Raw genomic sequence first — 16,541 nt, 5'->3', positions numbered from 1 at the left:
TTTATCCATTAACTTTAGCATTGCCTTTGTTTGCTGGTAGTATTATGATATCCCTGTCACAGCGCAGGGGCTTGATAACCAACACGTTTTCCTTTGAGAGGTTTGGTTTGGAGGCTTTGAATTCTCGAGTGTTTATCTCACTTTCCACCTTAGTTCATCTTCTTGCGCTTTGGGTTTATTCAAAGCTGCGTCTTCTATTAGAGCTATCATATCTACGTATGGAATTCGCTTGATGGTTGTACCTATTTACTATGCCTCCCCACGGGACAGAGTTAGACACCAGGGTCGTTTTTTAACGTGGAGAAAAGGTACAAAAATAAAAATTGTCTCAGTCGTGAAGGATTTCTCCTCCACCGAAAGAGAACAATAAACTAGAAGTGCAGCATCTGAAGAAGTTGAAACACTTATTTAGCACTGATTCATCAAAGGGAGTTAACTGACGTTTACTTTTGTTGATAATGGTTCTTATTGGTCAATCGTGGACATGGAATTTTACTTCTTTAGCTTTTCGATTTTCCAATTTCTTTATTTGGCGAGATTTGTCCCCCTTAAATTCTTTCTTATATGATATGTCCAGGTATTTTTGGATGTGGGCTTTGTCATCAGTCCGAGATATACTTTCCAGGAAGGGACGAGGTCGTTTGAGATATCGGTCTGTAATTGATGTTTCTCCTACCGGCTGTTGAAGATTCTGTCTCAGACGAACTCATGCCCTATTCGTTTTGCTATCCTCGAATGATGAATACCATAGTCTGATGAATCCAAATAATACGGATCTAACGGTTCTGAATTTTTGAGATGAGGATTGGTTATTTGTATTATTATTCATCGGACTACTGTTCTCATCTTGAGTGTGATTTTCACAACGTTTCGGTCAATATAACCTCCGACCTTCTTCAGGTGTATAATGTCGAACCCGGGAATGTTTCTGTTGAACTCGGGAATTTGGACGGAATTTCGAGCGGAACCCTTTATTTACTTCACGGGGGTAGCATGCTTTTGTTCCGTCAGCCATGACTGGATAAAGGTCCTAAGTAATTCATGGCTGACGGAATAAGAGCACGCTACCTCCGCGAAGTAAATAAAGGGTTCCGTTCGAAATTCCGTCCAAATTCCCGAGTTCGACAGAAACATTCGACAAGATACACATGAAGAAGGTCGGAGGTTATATCGACCGAAACGTTGTGAAAATCGCACTCAAGATGAGAACAGTAGTCCGATGAATAATAATACAAATACGGATCTAAGTTCCATCATTTATATTTTTCAACAGGCAATAACTTAGATATGACACTAATTTTTAACACCCATAACAAAAAAGACAAGTAAAAACTAGTAAAATGAAATTAATTCATCGTAATTTTTACTCTATATTAAAGAGGAAGAATCAGGGTTTTAATCGTATATAAACATTCTTTATTTCAACGCTGAATAAAACGGATGAAATTTGATTTGAATGTCAAAAATAACCAAAATATTAAAAAAAAAAAAGAATATGACATGACGTCGCAGATATATGAAAAACAGGCCTTATAAAACATTTACAATCTAGGAAAAAAACTTAGTACAAATATATATTATATCTTTTTAAAGTTTTTGTTCAATTATTATTCAAGTGAAATATAATAGTAAAATCTTATCTTTCGCTTGAAATATTATAAAAAGACATATATAGATATGTATACCCAGAAAAGAAATTATATTTTCTCAGAGAACATCTAAAACAATTAACTTCCGTCATTAACCACATAATTTTCTTTATTATTAATTTTCAATACCATAATTTGTAGCCCAAAAGGTAATATTTAAATTGTTTTTTATTAAATCCCATTTTTAGTAGGAAATATCAATTTTTAATTCTTAAAATTGAGCTCTTTAAAAAGTTTATCTAAATACTTAAATTAACTTTTGAAAACTTATTTTCAATTCAAAATTTTTGTATGGACTTATAAAACTAAAGTCACATTTTTAATTTTTAATATTACTAGATTGTAAAACATGTCGTGCACAAAAAAATTAAATTTAACTGTTAAATTATAATTGTTTTAGTTAGTTGGTTTAGAAATTATATTTTTGTTCTGACCAAAACAAAGAAAAAAAAAAAAGTGTAACGCGATGATTTTTATCTGCGACGTGCGAACAGGTTATTGCGTTATCGGCCTTCCGTAGAAAAAAATTTCGATTTATAAATATATTTTTTAATTATTCACTATTCAAAAACGGCATCGATTAAAGATATTTTTTTTAATTATTAACTGTCTGCTTATTTATAAGTTTTAATACCAAATTTTCCACATTTTTTTCACACCTTGAAAAATTCAATCATTAAAAAAATGAGAAATAAGTTCAGAAATCGCTTGAAATTACACATATAAAAACTGTGAAACGTAAATAATAAATAATTTTTAAATTTTCGTAAAACTTAAATACTTTTTATATATTTTCCAACTTTTTTTTTCGAAAATTCAATGAAAATCGTATAAATCGGCAACGTTTGTGACTCAAAATTAAATAGATTTTATTTCATCATTCCAGTATATTTCAATACGTAAAATTACTAAGATGTGGATACTCCCCCCACTAAAAATTCTGATAAGATCGCATTAGAGGGGTGCAAATTATATATATGAATATATTCCATAACAACGTACATGTTGAATAGTGGGTTTTATACTTTACCTGTATATTCATGTACGTGTAAATGCGTATATGTATATACGTCATATCATGTAGTTAATCGTCTAGTGTGTATATTTTAACATTTATGCAACAGTTCTAACAGGAAACGATTAACGTGGACGTATCGAAACAGTTGTAGACAACCAGTTCTTTTAACAGGTGTAAATAACGCAACATATACCTGGATTATTTATGAACATTTATTTTCATGATTCCGGACGGCATCTTCAGAGATTACAACGTCTTCACATCCTGGCTGCCTGAGAAAACGCCGCTCCGTGCGTCATGGAGAGACCAACTTCCCCTTGAGTCATCCGTTCTCTCTGATGTTCAGCTAACGACTGACTAGAATCTCCCCAAATCTACATTTCATCACGTGTCTAAGACCCCAATCGCTGACGTAACATAAATCTGATTATTTGTTTATTCAAACCAAAAATTATGTTTTCCTGTATTTTTCAACATCACATTCTTTTTGCAGGTGTTTATTTCAGCTGTCAATCACTTTTTCCCAATCTAATTGTTGATTGTTTTAATCATAATAATCGACCCAGCGACAATTAATAATAATAATAATAATAATAATAATAATAATAATAATAATAATGTTTTGGCCCTTGGCCCCGCCTGCCAAAGTTAACGCAGTTACTTCGCTATGATCACAGCTATGGTTCACAACATTACATAAATATTCCAGCATTTTTTTCAAATAAGTCTGTAAAACAATTAACAAAATTTATCAATTATTTGATTTTCGGAAGAATTTTCAAAATCGCGTTTTTTTTTCATTGTTTACATCAAAATATGTAGAAATAAGATTCGGCTCAAATTTTCCAGTTTTTAGCTTTTTGGAAGAAGTTTTTAAACATTCACAGGCTTTAGGAAAGTAAAATAAAATAGATTTTTTTTTAGAATCTTTCTTCTTGGGAATACTGCAAAAAAATATTACAATGAATCAATTTTATTTTACAAGTTTTTACTGTAATTATTTGTTATGTGGAGTGGGGGTCGAAATTTCTGTCTTTATTATGGTCATACCTAGTAATAGCGTTTATGAATGTTCGTCCGTCGGAACGATCATCTCCAGGATTGATACGCGCTGAGATTTTGTTTAACGTTAAGCCGGTTCTCGAAGAGCCAGTCTCGCTTTCTCAAGACAACCATAGGCAAGATAGAATGCAGAAGCTGCTGAAAGTGTCAACGTTTTCCTACATACAGCGCCGGGTATTCCTCAATGGCTATTGGTCTGTTACTCGCCAGGATCAACGTCGTTTAACTTCAATGATCTAAAGAAATGCGATGTATCAACGTGATTCATCATCATCATCATCATCATCATCATCATCATCATCATCATCATGCAGTCCGTCAATCTTGATGACTAATCGGGGCCTCGGCGCTTCATCCTTCGATCTTGGCGTAGTTCTCTTTCTGTGTGAAACGTCCGGTCACAGGCACCGCATATGTGATTATGCCGTATGATAACATATATACAAGTGTAAATAAACATATTAATAGATAGAATGGGATTGTGTTGAGGAGAGATGGATAATTACACGAGATGACGCTCGTTATGGTAAAGAAAAAAGACCATAAAAAGGAGAAAGCGCACGTTAACGAAGACGATTATGTTAGAGACGTGGATGACGTTCGGGATCACGTTAGAGACGTGGACGACGTTCTAAACGACGTTTGAGAGGACAGGCATCAGAAAAAACGATCACGTTCATAAACCCGTTTTTTTCGGAGAAAGTATCCGGAAATAAATGTTGTTATAATGGGAAAAAGCGGCTTGAGGTTATTTTTTCTATTCTTTGTCTACTTTGCGACTGAGGCTACAACGTGTCGGGTAACGTTACAGATATAACTTCCAACCTTCTTCAGGTGGGTTTTTTCAAACTTTGGAATCTTTCTGTCGAACTCGGAAATCTATACGGAATTTAAAACCAAAGCCTTTATTTAATAAACATGGAATAGCTGACTTTTTTTTCGTAAACAATAATCGACAAGAAATCTTAAGTAATCTGTAATTGCATTATAGTATTGTAATGAGAATTGAACTTTCAACCTCTAGAAGATTGTCACTTAGAACTAAGTATACTCAGAACTTTTATCCGTTGCGTCACGGCTCCTTGCTAAGTTCGCTCCAGACGATGCACCGTCATCTTTCACGAAGGAGATTTGGTTTATGGCTCGGTTATTTTGAACCCTTCTAGGTTACTCCCTCAGGGTAGCTTGTCTTACCTCTCCCCACTGTAAACTTATTTGCTGCAGTTAAAAGCGGGAATCTGGTGGTATTTTTTTCTTCAACTGTCATATAACTTCACAAGATTTTGCCCTTTAACCTGAATGATGCTTTACAGTTCTTACCTGAGACAGTGACCAGCGGTGAGAACGTGATTCTTATCCAAGAGGGTCGCCCCACACCAAGAAGAACTGCTTTCGAAGAACGTCTCGATAAAGACAAGGTATGGGAATTCACAATGGCGCGCATCTTCTCCGCTGACCACCTGCTTGTTGACTGCAAACAGAATAACGAAACTCTTATAAAATGCATGCATGCACACACCACACATACACATGTATACACACACACACATACACATACACATACACACATGTACATACACGCACGCGCAAACGTACGTATTCAAATGTACATACACATGGAGGTACGCACAAATACACACACACACACACACACACACACACACAAATACAGGCATATACAGGCATGCGCACGCATACACAAACATATACGCTTACAGAAGCAGAGAGTGTGAGCCACCTGACACCCAACTGTAAGGTTCTGCTGGCGAACGGCTACTATACAACTCGACATAATGAAACGTGTAAATATTTCCACTGGACAATCTGTAAGAGTTGAATATCGAATGTTTACCAGAAACAAGATCTACAACAGATGTGCTAACGGTTATATCTCATAGGATTAGTGAATCTCTTGACAAAGGTTTCCTTTCTAGGGCAATTGCTCTTGACATATCAAAGGTCTTCGACAAGGTATGGCATAAGGGTCTACTTCACAAGATTTCCAGCTACGGTATAACTGGAAATGTTTTCTCAATCATTAAATCATGTCTCTCCGATAGGCTCATAAGAGTAGTGGTTGATGCGCAGAAATAGGAGGCCTGCAATATAAATGCTGGAGTCCCTCAAGGGTCAATCCTGGGCCCAACTCTCTTCCTGATCTACATCAATGACCTCCCTAAACACATACTTAAATCATTCGTTGACATCTATGCTGATGACACGACCATCTACGGCAACACATCAAAGGCTGTAAATGACAAAGTTCTCTCTGATTCTCTCTCCTCTGATCTCAAGCGCGTGGTTCAGTGGGGGAAGACGTGGATGGTTACCTTTAATGCATCTAAAACCAAACTCCTATCCTTACATCATCAACGCTCTGATCCCTATCTGGCATCAATTGAAATGGATGGCTCTCGTCTAGGAGAAGCCCGTGTTTTGACAAGCTTCTGGGTTTGACCTTTACTCCTGATCTGAAATGGAACACGTACATCAAGTCTGTTGCCAAGGTCGCTGGAAAGATTGTGGGATCTTTCTACCTCTTCAGAAGATATCTCACTACTGATGCAATTCTCTATCTATATAAAAGCCAAGTACGTCCAAGGATGGAATACTTCTGCCATATCTGGGCAGGAGCTGCTAAAAACAGCCTATCATGCCTTGACAGAGTACAAAATAGACTTCGTGGCTTAGTGGGGGGTGCCCTTTTCTCTACCCTGCAACCCATCTCCCACAGAAGAGACGTTGCGAGCCTATCCTTGTTTTATCGTTATTTCCATGGTAGGTGCTCGTCTGAACTCCAATCTCTGGTCCCCCTCGCCAATCGTTCACGAAAAACACCCGTCTAGCTGAATCCACTGCGAAAAGTTTCCCCCACTCTTTATCTGTGCCTAAATCAAAACGTGGATTCCATGAACAAAGCTTCTTTCTTAGAACTGCACGCCTGTGGAACTCTGTTCCGTCTGCCTGCTTCCCACCTGACTACGACTTGGATGTCTTCAAGTCCAACGTTAACAAATTACTAATGAACTGCCCCCTTAAGTAAACACTTCATCAAATCTCCACACTAATGTACTGTATTTGCAATAACCCTTATCCCTGAGTGGCTTCCGGGCCTTGATAAGTGGTGACCACCGTGTAAAAAAAAAAGCAACAGTTGGAAATAAGTCGTACACCATTCACTATAATTATGCAATCGCTACAGCTACATACCTAGAAAATGGAGCTATAAAACCTGACATAGTGATATGGGACAATAAGGAGAAAGAAGCAACCTTAGTAGAAGTTAGTGTCCCTAATGATGATGGGTTAAACAGGGCTAAGAGAGGAAATATAACCAAATACCAAGGTCTTATGAATGACATAAAAAGAAATTGGAATCTTAGGAAGATCTCCTATGAAAAAGAATTTTAAAAAAAACACCGTGCAAATATACCCAATATACCAAGTGCAAGAGAGATTTAAACAATTATATTCAAGGGGGCGATCAGAATCTTAGAAAGATCTCTCGGTTGGAATATCTGAGTTAGCGAGTGAATGTTTGGCATCTGGTAGCTTGAACAAACTAATAAGAAATAAAAAAAAAAAAGCTTTGACGGATAAATGCATACATACAGGTAGATGTACATTTTAGGAATAGGTATTCGAGAATACTTCAGTATTTACATCATCAAAACATTCACCGGAAACTTCCGAGGCTGGCGAATGTAAATGCACTTCACGAAACAAACCGAATGTATCATCAGCAGGGCCGTGACAACGGAATATTCTTTTCATTCGTTTGACTCTCTTTGATTCTCGGGACCTGTTGAAATTCCACAGAGGGCTAATTCATATGTAATATATTGATGTTGGCATTCTGTAGATGTTCAGTGTAAATGGAGACGCTCTGATATTATTGTAGCTTTTTTGTTAAAACTGCAAAAGTATTTATCTAAGCTAGAACGAACGCTCGGCAAAGCTCGGTCGTAAAGTACGCTTAAATATGATATTTTAATTCGTGCAGATTTTGTATATATTAGTATAGAGTTAATGTTCTATCGATTTTTATATATTATAAAGTTGCGATTTAACATATATGTATATATATATATATATATATATATATATATATATATATATGCGTGTGTGTATATATATACGAGCAAGTAGTTAATAAAACATGTTTAAAAACACTTTGAAAAAGAGTTAAAAACATATTTAATTTGAAAAGGAAACACTAAATAAGTGGATAGTCCTTAATTCGCGGAGTTGCAAATAAATAATTTCCTTCTCCTTATATATATATATATATATATATATATATATATATATATATATATATATATATATATATATAACTTGAGTAATCGAAAACAAAACCAAAACTTATGAAGAATTCTTGATAAAATTATTTATAAAGAAAAATAGATGGCTTCAGTGCCATCAGTTATAATCGAAACTGAAACCAAAACTTATGAAGAATTCTTGGTAAAATTATTTATGACAAGAAATGGAAGTAGATAACAATTAAACGACGGATATAAGCGTGACACAATAAATAACACACACGTATCGTATTAATATATAGATAATATAACGAAAGGAAGTATTGCGTTTATCTGGCATGTGGTCTCGGTACTTCCATACGATACAAACCGAATTGCTTTTACCCGTGTCCTAACATAACCCTGACAAACTATCTTCTAACCCTGACCTAACCGTAAAATAATCATAATCTAACCCAAACCTAAACTTTGTAGCAAAAGTAAATTAAATATATATATATATATATATATATATATATATATATATATATATATATATATATATATATATATAAGAACAAGTAGTTAATAAAACATGTTAAAAGACACTTTGAAAAAGAGTTAAAAACATATTTAATTTTAAAAAGGAAACACTAAATAAGTGGATAGTCCTTAATCCGGGGAGTTTCGAAGAAATACTTTCCTTCTCATCACAGGGTAGGATTTAACAAAATGCGGGATCGGATTTTGCTTGCAAAAGTATTTGATGAAACTACAAGTAAGTCATAGATCTTTCTTGATAACAAAAAATGAAGCAGAGGGAATATGGTGAATAAAAAAGTGATTTCATGTGAATGGATAGTCTGGTGAAGGGTAAAATATCCAATGACGGAAATGCAAATCCAAGAAAGTTAATTAAATTTCCATTCGCACAAGTAAATTCCAAGGGAATCGCGTAATTGAAAGATGATCCAAAATAACCCAAAAAGGCAGAAATCCGTAGAATAATTCACAAATAGGTACAAGGAAACTGGAATGACTTCCAATAATTTTATTAAAAGAAAGATAAAAATGTGCGTAAAAAAAAAAAAATATGGAAGAAATTTAAAACTCGACTGGCGAGGCTTAATTAAGAAAAATGAGTGAAGAAGAAGAAAAAAATGAAAGGTAATTGAATTAATTTTAAAGTAGAAAAGCCAAAGTCAAAATGACTCAAACAAAATGATGTTAAAAGGCTTCAAAAAGCAAGAAATAGGTCAACTGAAATGTACAAATAAATTCTAAAGAATTAAATTATCAGTAGGAGTTATTAAAGGACACCAAATGAAATGAAAAGAAAGATAAAATAAATATATGCACATGTATATACATACATATGAATACATACAATTACACACACACACACACACACACACACACACATATATATATATATATATATATATATATATATATATATATACAACCCACACACACACACATACATACATACATGCATATAAGTAAATGGATAAATAAAAAATAGATGAAAAAATTAAAGGGGAAAGGATGGCCGGTATCTGCAAATTCCGGATAAATCAAGTAAGTATGTAAGTAAATGCATATAGTAAAATATAAGTAAACGTACATGCAGAATATAAATGTGTAGGTAGATTGATATATTTGATAGATAGGAATATTTAAACGCTAAAATGGAAATTGCAGACTAAAAACCGGCCAAACAAGAAAGAAATAAAGAATTATAATAAAAAATTATAACGTTATAAAATATTAAGAAAGTATGTAGAAAAAAACGATAATATATATCTGAAAGGTTAAATTAATGGCTATCAAATTTACCATAATTAAATTGGGACTTATGTTTGCAGAAAGTGATCAGTTCGTTTTTAGAGTTTATTATATTGCTATTTTGAGGGGAAGTAATTATAGTTATAGCTTCGGTTGTGCAGAGGCGACATGATTTAGAGCCTGGAATATAAGACTTAACCTCATATACATATATATATATATATATATATGTATATATATATATATATATATACATTACTATCACATTACTAATATATATATATATATATATATATATATATATATATATATATATATAGTAATTTATAAAATATATATGGCGATTAAGCTACACTGAATATTCGGCGTTTCATCCACTCTAGGATTCGTCAGGCTTATAAATTACTAACAAGCTCTACCTACGTATTGAGCACTTTTGAAGTAAATACTTAAATTTTACGCATAAATCTATACTTTCGTATATTAATTTTATGTGAGTAAATGAAGTAGTTATATATATATATATATATATATATACGCATACATAAATATATATAGAAAGAGGTTTATACAAATATTACGCAAGTATAAATCAAGTAGAATATCTGCATGAATATAATTACACGTAATACTTAACTAAAGATGATGATCCCATAAGAAAACCCAAAATAACTAATAGGGAATTAATTAAAATGAATGTTTAAAAAATATACAAATTTGCTAGATCTTTTGCAGACAAATGAAATTCCACGACCAATATTTAACAAAGTTATATTTTCTTTTAAAATAAATTTTAAAAAAAGGCTCGCCTTTTTCCTTTCTTGACCTTTGGGCCAAGATCAAAGTGTAGTATCTTTCTTATGCTTAACTTAAGTTAATTGGTCCTTGGTCAATGTAGGGGAAACCCTTCATACTGAGAGAATTACTATTTTTGTATCCTGCCAGAGAACGCCCTTTTTGCCCTTGTTTTAGGGGAGCTGTTTTTTTCTTCACATCAAAAACAACCTTGTGTCACATTTACTTTCGCGAGGAAGCAAATAAATACTTAAATAAATAGAAAAAAGGTTTTTAATATGAATATCAATACAGACCCCCCCCCCAAAAAAAAAAAAATTATAACAATATATATATATATATATATATATATATATATATATATATATATATATATATATATATATATATATTAGTTTGGATCTCACTACTATAATTTGGGATAATATAATAATCGATAAAGAATCTCTATAATGTCTCTATAATAATAAATACGGCCTGCTAAAAGTCGGAAACTTATTTATTTATTTATTTTTCATTTGTAGCCAGAACTGCCCATCTCACGTCTACGTTATGATTGCAAATCTCTGGATACGCATTCCTAAAAGAATGCACTCACGTACACACATGCAAATGCAGATAAACACACACGCATGCGCAAAAGCATATACAAATTCGCATAAGCGCGCGCAAATACGCACGCATGCACACATACACACGTGATTATTTCTGTTCTTTTTTCAGCTTTCATCTAAGTTTAATCATCTTCTTGATATTTTTTTTTATTTTCTTATAAAAATCACGAAAACCATCAACGAAAGGTCTTATAAACATTAAACTGAAGAGATATACATTTTTTTTGGAAAGTATCACGTGATGTAATTGCAGTCAAATCGCAGCGATTGAACATGTAAGTTATAATCGCGTAGTCTGAATATATCATAATTCGTTATAAACATTTCAATTGACAAACGCGTGTTAATGAAGCTAACATCTATCTTTTATTCGTGTTAGCCATGCGATATGCAATGAGAACATTTACAACAGAAAAGAAGAATTGTATCAAGTGGGCAATCTGGACTCGGTTGGCTGACCATCACTTTGCTGATGACACCCATTCTTTCCCATATGCGACAAGAGGGGAATGACAGTAGCTCAGTGGTTAACGACACAGACTTACAATCTGGATGTATTAAGTTCGAATCCAGTTCGTTCCACAGAAACACTTTCACCTAGAAATGTTGACAAACTGCACGTACTAAAAAGAATTCTAATTAGAAAGATATCGGGAAAACGAATGCCAACACTAAGTATCTGATTCATTTGAAATGAATAACCTCACTACATACTGACCTCAATGTCTACAGAGAACAGAGCAATGTCCTAAGGGTGCATACACTCAGTTTTACACGAATCGCATCAAACATTAAACGGAAGAATACTAAATTTAATTTGTAAAGTATCGCAAAGTGTAATTGAATGCAAAGCATAGCGATGTAAACATGTAACTGATGATCGCATAGTCTGAAAATATCATGGTTTGTTAAAAGCATTTCTAATTTACTAACGCGTTCCATGTGCTAACTGGAGTTTAGGGTTGTGGTACGATATCTTCACGAACCCGAGTTGGCCGATGGTTTCGTGATTACCACATACGTTGACTGGTCTTTCTCTGTTTCCTTCCACGCCCACGTTGCTTTAAGATCCGTAGAAAGAATAGATGAGTATGGCCCAGTCGACGAAGGTTGAATTTGTTGCTGGAGGGAAGAAAAGTTGCCAAGCAATCAAAGAAAAAATGTCTGAAAGCGTTTGTTATAAACAATAACAACGTTTATTAACACAATCTTCAAACACCACGCAAGGGGAGTGATTGTGGTTGACTGGCGGAATAAAGTTTTCTTAGAAACTCTTGACTGCAATTAAGCAGCGTTGATGAAGAATGGCAACGGATTTGGTTCTTTAAGCGGCGGCAAAAAAATGAACCAACTCGATTTTTCGCTTTGGGTATCCTCTATTTATTGGCCCGAATACTTGAACAATCAGTGTCTGATTGGCCAGCCAATGGGGATTGCCGACTAATAGCTATCGTCGTAACAATCACTCAGGTTAGCCTTTGATTGGTTTTAGATAATCGGCCAATTAGTTGCAATCATTGGGAGGGGCTATACGGAGCAATTCTGTGATTAGTTGATGAATAATGTATAGCCGCCCAGTCCTTGTGCCAAGCTTGTACTCAATTCCAAGTTAGGCCGACCCAAAAATGATTGCCAACTTAAAAATATATTTATTGTTTATAATTTGATAAATTATGATTTTTCAGCAGGTGCAAACGTCTGCACTTTGTTTTTGTTTTATCTGTCATTCCCAATTTCTTTGCACTTAAAATGTCGGACTTTCAAACCGAATTAATTTTACTTATATAGTTCGTTTATAATTTTGAAAGGTCAATACACCTACAGATGGTTTTTGTTTTATTGACAGATTTATAGGTCAAATCCTGTTCTTGCTAAGGTCGCCATCTCTTTGCACTCAATGACAGTTTATTACACTTGGTTCTTAAAAAATGTTGGCTACCTTAACAAATTTTATACTGTTCAATAAAACAATTAATATTATAATTTAATTAATTATTGTTTAATTAACTTCGCCAGTCAACCTTTTGACACGTAATTAAAAGTGTCATAGGGTTAATAAAGCTTACAGCTATCTTTTATTCATGCTAGGATGTTGGCAACATTCAGATGATTCCACGTGCAAGCATCCGATGTCTTACTAGAAAGAATTCTAACTAGAAAGATATCTGAAAAACGAACGCCAACAATAATCGTCTGATTCATGCGAAATAAATGAACGGTGCGCATGGCATAAAAACACCAGCAATAAGGAGGTAGGTGTGGCTAAGTGGTTAACGATGCATACTGATAACCTGGGTGTGCCAGTTCGAATCCAGTTCGTTTCACAGAAACACTTTCACTTAAGGATGTTCACAACCATCGCGTGGTTCTTCCGTAAATATCTGATGTCTTTCTAAAAAAAGAATTTTTACTAGAAAGATATCGACGAAACGAATGGCAACACTATCTGATTCGGTCGAAATGAATAAGCGATGATGATCAGAAGCTGCATTCGATAACAGATGCGGGAATTGATTAGCATCTTCGCAACAACCTCACTGCATATTGGACTCAATATCTACAAAGGGAGAGCAACGTCCTAAGGGTGCGTACACACATTTTTAGACTAAGCACATTAGAAAGAAACGCATTGGTGAAAGTAGAGAGCTTCACGATAAAATAAAAACCGTTAGCCATTTATGAAATCTGGCGAACAAGTCAGCCATTTACTTGTTTACTTGTATAGAAAATATTATTGTATTATAACAGAGCGTGGACGCGTTTATGCAAATGCGTACGAAATGCGAAATGACTTAACTGTAAGAAAAAAAAAGACTATAAAAAGAAATAAAGAGCACGTTTGAGAAAACGTAAGAGACGTCACAGTCATAACGAGAAGTCACGTGTGTCGGGAGAATGAAGAAATTAATGTCGTTATTACAAGAAAAAGTGAGCTTGAGTTATTCTTTGTATTGACTTCCTTTGCGACGTCGATCGATCAGTCTCGAAAGACAAAGGATGCCACTATAGGGGCAGTTGCGCGTGTAATTGTGAAGCAAGGGTCGCGCAAACCCTAACCACACCTCTCCCGAATCGACAGTTTGGGTTCAGTGGCAAGGAGAAGACCAGGACGACTGGAAACAATGCCGAGATAAGCGGAGACCACATACAGCAACTGGAAGTCCCTAATGGTCACCCATTTAGTACTGACCAGGCTCAACGTTGCTTAACTTCGGTGATCCAACAGGAACTGGTGTGTCAACGTGATTATGCCGTATGCCTTTGCGACGTAGACTGCATATAGAGTGTCGGCCCCGTGTGTAGGCATGTACTACCGTACAGTGTTCCAGAAAGGATTGTAATTTTTATTAACGATTATATGGATGGAATTTTAAGGACGGTTACACTGTACACAATACTATCATACACTATTTGCATACATCAACACAAATATAACGAGTCCCTTTTTGTTATTTAAATATAACATTTTAAAAGAACTAAACAATTGTTATATATAAACAATGCGAGGAATCTTACTTGGTTGAGAGTAACCCAACGAGAACGCAAGAAGAAAACAGACTATCCTGAAGCCGTACATTTTGATGTCTGGTTTCGCTCGCGGAGAGAAAGGCCCTATATATATATATATATATATATATATATATATATATATATATATATATATATATATATATATATATATATATATATATATATATATATAAAGCACTATCTCTCTTTTTTTATGTTCTTTTTTTTCTGTGGCTTTGTTTTCACTGTTAAGTGCTTCTCAGTAACAATGGTCGACTTTGCAAAGAACGTATTCGTTTAATCAATATTTTGAATTTAAATGCTATTTTTTCCCTGCCTTTTTGCTACTTCTCCCCAGCGGCGGTTCTTTTGCCTTTCCTTCCGTTCACTTGTCTGTCTTGAAACAGGTGGATTAATCGGCTACTCTCAATCAGATTAACCAACAACTTCAACATTCCATGTCGGAGTTTTCAGTTCACACACACGCACGCACACACACACACACACACACACACACACACACACACACACACACACACACACACACACACACACACACATATATATATATACATACATATATATATATATATATATATATATATATATATATATATATATATATACTAGCAGGGAGCCCCGCATTACCCGATCGTAAAATACGCTTAAATATGATATTTTGATTAATGCAGATTTCGTATTTATTATTATATTATCAGAGAGGCGGTAGCACTCTCTATATAGGGATGGCCCGTACACGCCTATATACGCCTACAAAACAAAACTATCCAAATCTCAACTAAAATCAACTTATAAGTTTCAAAAAGCACATATTCTGACAGAGAAGCGTCTTACGAATCCAGCGAGTGTCAGAACGTCGGTTAAAATGTCAAAAGAGAGCAAAAAAAAAAAAAAAAAAGAAAAAGGGTACAAAAATGGCCAATTGTTCTTCTTTCTTCTTTCTTCTTCTGCTTTCTTCTTTCTTTTGAGACGATGTATCTCGGTGTACGAACGGTCTCTGACAACAGTTCAAGCATCAATCGACTGCTCTTTACACGGAGAAGTGCAGTGACCCATCGCTTTTTAGCTAACTCCATAATTAAATAAGATTACGTGTAATAGACCACTTCGAACACGGAACTTCTCTCAAAAGGGACAGCTCCAAATAATACACCGGATGCTCACAGACGTTCCAGTTTGCCAGTGGCCTATATTTCTTGGACGCTGAATATTTGAGGTGAACGTTAAGGTTTTTTCTTAAAACAGTAACCCACCAGCGTTAATGAAACCACGAAATCTTTATCTCAGTTGATCAACATTGTTATAAGAGTAACCTATCAGCAAGTACGACGTCAAAAAACAATGTTATAAAAACAAATAATTCTTCAGATTTTGGACTGTAAAATATGTACAAAATGTCAATGCTGTGACCAGGATTCGAACCTAGGTTAGCACGGCCACAACGTGGGGGGGTCCTAACCTCTAGACGATCACGGCTAACACTGACGTCTGTCGCTCTTGGCAGAAAGACACATGACTACTGTCAAACTATTGAAAAATAAGGAGGAAACTTGAAATTCTCACGCATACGCAAAAATACACTATAGCAACCATTGTTAAATGCAGCTGAATCTCTTCGCTCGCTAAGAAAAGTAGATCAGACCAGTTCTTCTAAGAACTCACCAAACGCTAAAGAAAATAAGTTAAATTAACCGCAAAAGAAACTGCAAGAAAGTCATCTTCTAAGAACTCACTGGAAGCTGACCAAAAAGAATCAAAAATCCAAGCCCTAGCCACAAAAATAACTAGATATTGTGGCTACTATACACAATCTACTAATAAAAACAAGTAAGTTTTCTAA

The 16,541-nt window shown here is 34.6% G+C and overlaps 1 protein-coding gene across 1 annotated transcript in view; it reads right to left on the bottom strand.

The window, feature by feature from the left end:
• Positions 1-14,779, bottom strand: part of LOC145243020 (chymotrypsin-1-like) — a 151,681-nt gene extending 136,902 nt beyond the window's left edge. Inside the window, exons 1-2 of the mRNA XM_080106134.1 lie at positions 14,687-14,779; positions 5,050-5,200 (exon numbers count right to left, since the gene is read on the bottom strand). Of these exons, the coding sequence (XP_079962260.1) occupies positions 5,050-5,200; positions 14,687-14,747 (212 nt within the window). The 5' untranslated portion in view covers positions 14,748-14,779. The remainder of the gene's footprint in view (positions 1-5,049; positions 5,201-14,686) is intronic.
• Between the last annotated feature and the right edge of the window lie 1,762 nt (positions 14,780-16,541).

The sequence above is a fragment of the Euprymna scolopes genome, chromosome 21 (genome assembly GCF_053919585.1).
Source record: "Euprymna scolopes isolate OS-2025 chromosome 21, ASM5391958v1, whole genome shotgun sequence".
Lineage (NCBI taxonomy): Eukaryota > Metazoa > Mollusca > Cephalopoda > Sepiida > Sepiolidae > Euprymna > Euprymna scolopes.
Note: the sequence above shows the minus strand (reverse complement) of the source record. Positions and strands in the feature narration are given on the sequence as shown.